We start from the raw sequence: 5,178 nt of genomic DNA, 5'->3' as shown, positions 1-5,178 counted from the left end.
ATATGGAGTCCTGGCCCCTGCCTGGCTTCCAAGGGGTAGGGCCCCGTGTAGTGAGGCATGCTTCCTGCATTCTCTCCCTTCAGTGAAGCCTGACCCGGGAATGGGGGCTACAGGCAGAAAGCAATATGGGCCGGAAGCCTTGGCTGAATCCACCAGGCACAGGAACTGGGTTCAGTGCGGCAGCCGAATACTTGTCCCACTTACCTTTTTCTTCAGAGTTATCAGCTGGGCTCACTGTAAAGGCTTTGAAAGTTACACAGTTTATGTGTTAAGATTTTACAAATAGTTAAAACTATTCAAGTTTCGATCAAAAAAGCATATATTCCAACATATTCTGATTCAAAAGCAATTTCATCCTTACACAATAAATAAATATTTTTAAAACAGACACACGCAGTTAGGGCAAGGGACTTAATAAGACTTTTTATATTGAATCTAACATGTTGCGTTAGTTCCCAATACATTTCTTGCCTAACAAAAATGGAGGTGTTCTCCCACCAAAAAACACAGAATTCTAACGTCCTCGTGCTATTTTGTTGCATGTGAGGCTAACCTTGCCATAGTTTGCTTATTTATTAACACTTATAATCCACATCCAAATCCACTTGATTTTTCCAAAACAGAAAATTAAAACTCGAACACACACACACACACACACACTCAACTGTGTGGCTTTGAAGTCTTATAATATGGTGGATTTAACATTCAAAACATTTTATGAAGGAAAAAATAAAAATGAAGTGTTATTTCAATCGATGAATCCACAAGTCTTGGCCTCTCACTGGCAAGCTGCAAGATGTCCTTGAATAAGATCCTGAACACGGGACAGAATAATCTCATTAGAACTGCTGCAATTTTCTGGACCATAGGGCGGGTCTATAGTCAGAACCCCAGCCACACACAGAGTCCTTTGTGAATCTCCCTGTTCTGTGATGGGGATGTGGTTCTTCTCGAGCCATTTCTTTACGCTATTCCTTCTCTTCTCCAGATCTTCATGGCTGTAGGCCTTGCAGTCTCCGGATGTGAACAAATGCATCAGCTTCTCTCTGACTCTGTGGTCCCCTTCGTTCACAGTTTCAACGTTCTGCACAGCATGGCCCATAATTCCAGTCACAGACATGCTGCCGTCTTCCAGGAAGTTCACAAGGACAATACTTGGGCGGAAAAGTTAAGTTCAGCGCAGATTTGCAAAAGAAAAATATAAAGGCCCATAGAACTACGAAAGAAGCAATGGAATAAAGAGGCATCGCTGCCCCAACAGGCAATTATAAATCAGGAATAAGAACTTCCCTGTTTAAAAATAATCCCCTCACCACCAAATGTTTGTACTCATTCAGTAAGTATTCACTGAGGGTCCTACACGTCTAAACTCTTTTGTCTAGCCTAAAGCCAATCATTACGGGATGCAATTAAAGCACTGAAATGTTATAAATGGCTTAAATGTGTATTGGAAAGGAAGAAAGGGTACAGACTTAATTTTCGAGTTAAACAACTGAATAACCTGGCTTCAAAGCAGACCAAAGAAAATAACAAAGCACACAATTAATGAAATAGAATATAAAAATGTTAATAACATGATCATCAAAGCCAAATGTTGGGTCTTTAAAAAAAAATGTAAGAATTCACAAAACTCAGACAAGACAAAACTCAGACAAGAATGAGGAAAAAAGACACAAACAGATAATATTAGGAAGAAGGCAGCAAAGATTGGCAATTTAAAGTTAGGAACAAATTTATGCCAATAGTGCTGAAAACTACAACAGAAAACTTCCTAGAAAATACAAATTTCTACTACTGAGTCAAAAAAAGAATATAAATAGTCCTATAACCTTTCATAAAAACTAAGTATTTTAAAATATTTTCCCATGGAGGGGGTAAAAAAAGGCCTAAACAGTTTTACCAACAAATTATACAAAAGTTTCCAAGGTTCAAACTTTTTTTTTTTAAGATTTTATTTTTTAAGTTATCTCCACACCAAATGTGGGGCTCAAACCCACAATCCTAAAATCAAGAGTTGCACGCTCCACCAACTAAGCCAGCCAGGCACCCCAAGGTTCCAACATTTCTAACCTAACCAAATTCTTCTAGAGGCTATAAAAGAGAAACTGTGCCTTAACTCATTTAACAAGGCTAATATAATCTTGATACGAAAAGCAGAGAAGAGGGTTAAAATATAAAACTACAAGCTAATCTCACTCATGAATACAAATGCAAAAATCCTAACTAAATAAAATATATAATGTGATGTGATGTGATGTGAATTAACTTCCTTGGTACTCCTCCCCAAACCTAAAATCCCAGGCTATATATGAGAAAGCATCACACAAACTGAAATTGAGAGACACTCTCCAAAATACCTCACCAGAACTCCTTAAAAGTGTCAAAGTCATGAAAAACAAGGAATGACTGAAAAATTGTCACAGATCAGAGGGACTAAGGACATGACAATTAAACATAATGTTGGATCCTAGATTGGTCCTGGAACAGAAAAAGGCAAACAATTAGTGGAAAACTGTTAAAATCCAAGTGACAGCAGTTTAGTTAATGTAAAGTTTTAGTTTTGAGGAATGTACCATGGTTAGGTAAGATGCCAACATTAGAGGAAGCTGGATAGATGGGTCCTCTCTGTACTCTTTTCTCTAAATCTAAAATCATTTCAAAATTAGAAGTGTGTGTGTATCACCACCTTCAAATCAGTCTTGCAAAAAAACAAATCTGATCCTAATCAAATCTCCAGATAGGAATACCAGTTTACAGGAAATATGGAGGATAAAAGAACATGTTAAGCTACACCATGATAACGCAATAAGCTAAATCCAGAATGTGTTCAATTCTATAAGATAAATGATTCTATTTCTTCAACAAATAAATGACATGGAAAACCAAAAAGAGAAAATGCAGGCATAGATTAAGATACTTAAGAGACCTATCAACCAAACTGATAAACAAATTAAAGAGATATTTGAGACAACCAGGCAAATCTAAAAACAGACAGTTAGTAATGAAGTTATTACTACTTTTGTTAGGTATTATAGTGTTACTGTGGTTATTAAAGAGTCCTTATGTGCCAAAAGATATACTGAGGTATTTACAAACAAAATTATGTATCTAGAACTGGCTTACAGATATTTAGAAGGGGAAGGTAAGGCTAGTATCTTCTACACTATTCTCTGTACATTTAGGTATGTTTGAGATTTTCTAATCAATGTAGTAACAAAAAAAGTGTCTCACTTTTACAAACTTGGCTGGTCTGCCAAGGTAATCCATCCTTAGAACAACACTTCAATTCAAAGGCAATACAATTCTTAGGGTGAATAACTAGGCTTTCATTTATCTACTTCCTTAGCTTGGACATAACATAGGCAGCACAAAGGAGCGTCATTAAGATTTCGGGGGTGGGGGGGCGCACGTGGGTGGTTCAGTGGGTTAAGCCTCTGCCTTCAGCTCAGGTCATGATCTCAGGGTCTTGGGACCGAGTCCTGCACCCGGCTCTCCGCTCAGCAGGAAGCCGGTTTCTCCCTCTCTCTGCCTACCTCTCTGCCTACTCGTGATCTCTCTCTCTCTCTCTCTCTCTCTCTCTCTCTGTGTCAAATAAAAATCTTAAAAAAAAAAAAAAGATTTCAGGGGAGGAGGACCCATACTCACTTGGCAGAAACTGGGTCTGTGGTTAAAACCCATCCTTTATACTCCTTCCCACTGGCTGTCACTTTGACTTCTTTGTACGTGTAATCTTGCCATTCTAAGGGGCCTTTCCTCATCCATTCGTTCATGGCTGCCAGCTGGCTAGATATAAAACCACCACCAGTTCGGGTTAATATATACGTTCCACTCAAGTAACGGCCATCCTAGAGATAGAGAACCCCTGTGATTTGCCTCAAGCTACAAAGCAGGAAAACAGCGGATATTCACAATTCTGTCTGAAAGCCAAGGAAACACCGAGGTGTCACGGGGCCCAGCCCGGGGTAAGTCCTGCGGCTTACTTCTCTATTGCACCACCCCGGACCATTCCAGATCGCCCTCACTCTGGCTTTGAACTCCGGTCAGCAGAGGCTCAAACCCTTTAACTCTGCTCCCCTGCGATCAGAGGAGCTCACTCCGCACCACTTTTAGCCAAAACTGAAGAAGAAAATTCCTTTGATATCCACCCACTGGCTCTCCAGCTGTTTCCGCTGGATCCCGTCAGGGAGAGGCCCAGGATCTGACAATCTCCTCTTACTTGTTTGGAGGATGTACGAACCACGGGGCAGCAGCAAAGTCTCTAGAGCGCAGATCCCGTTGCCTAGCTTGCAGCTGCGCGATACTTAAAACAGCACTCAAACCTGGTGGTACTTAACGTTTAATCCCCACAAAGGAGAAAAATACCAGCAAGAACTCCCAGCAGCGACGGGTACGCGGCAACCACGAGGTGAGGAAGGAGTCACTCCAGCGGCGCCCCTTGAGCCCAGCATGCTTTGCGCCATGTCGTCACTTCCTTCCCCCAGAATTCTCTGTTTTGTAGTCCTTGGCCTTGGTCACACCTAGAAGTCTGAGACTCACCCGGCGTCGGGGGATAAAGGTCGGGTGCGAGCAGAGCCTGAGGTTTTTGTGTAGTAATAATAAGGCTCCTTGTTCGCTGGAACCACTCCTCGCCACTGTCACGATGGACATTTCAACAAAAGTCTCGTGCCAAGTTCCTCATTGAGAGTTGACTTGGAGATGCACCCTTGCGGTGGAGTCAAAGCACCAGAACCCTCCAGGTAAATCCTGAAGCTTTAGAAGTGTGAGATGAGAGTGCCTCGGAGAAAGCGATAAAGCCAAGATATTTGTTTGGCTAGTGTAAGGCAATTAATACGTCTGCTCCTTTAGGATGTGCCCTTGCTACATTCCTGCAGGAGGTGCAGAAGCCAGAAAGAAAAAGCACAAGATTGGGATGATTTCCACCTAGACCACCACTCACTAGTGAGAGGTGCCTCCCTCACTAGGAAAGCCCCGGCCTTTCCCGAGAGCCCCTCACCATCCCCGCAATGGAAAAGTCCAAAACACTCGCTTTTGCCACAGATTTCCGTTCAGGTATGTAGTCGGCTCCTGGCATGTGATCCTGAAAAATGGTATAAAGTGTTAAACGTTGGGTTTTCGCGAATGTGAACGCCAAAGGAGATTTAGGGAAACCGAATTAGAGGACTATCAAACCATGATGTA

At 41.7% G+C, this 5,178-nt stretch overlaps 1 protein-coding gene across 5 annotated transcripts; it reads right to left on the bottom strand.

The window, feature by feature from the left end:
- Positions 1-519: 519 nt before the first annotated feature.
- GEMIN6 (gem nuclear organelle associated protein 6) lies at positions 520-4,438 on the bottom strand. 5 transcript variants are annotated; one of them, XM_047744711.1, is made up of 3 exons: positions 4,217-4,438; positions 3,646-3,845; positions 520-1,154 (listed from the first exon to the last, which is right to left on the bottom strand). In XM_047744711.1, exons 2-3 carry the CDS (start codon positions 3,768-3,770, stop codon positions 779-781), a joined length of 501 nt encoding a protein of 166 aa, XP_047600667.1. In that variant the 5' UTR covers positions 3,771-3,845; positions 4,217-4,438; the 3' UTR covers positions 520-778. The 5 variants fall into 5 exon arrangements, with proteins under 5 accessions (XP_047600667.1, XP_047600669.1, XP_047600670.1 ...); XM_047744713.1 differs by having other exon boundaries at positions 4,363-4,429; XM_047744714.1 differs by having other exon boundaries at positions 3,646-3,783; positions 4,363-4,429.
- Positions 4,439-5,178: the final 740 nt, after the last annotated feature.

This window comes from Lutra lutra, chromosome 9 (genome assembly GCF_902655055.1).
Source record: "Lutra lutra chromosome 9, mLutLut1.2, whole genome shotgun sequence".
Classification (NCBI taxonomy): Eukaryota; Metazoa; Chordata; class Mammalia; order Carnivora; family Mustelidae; genus Lutra; species Lutra lutra.
This window is presented reverse-complemented; position numbering and strand designations above follow the sequence as displayed.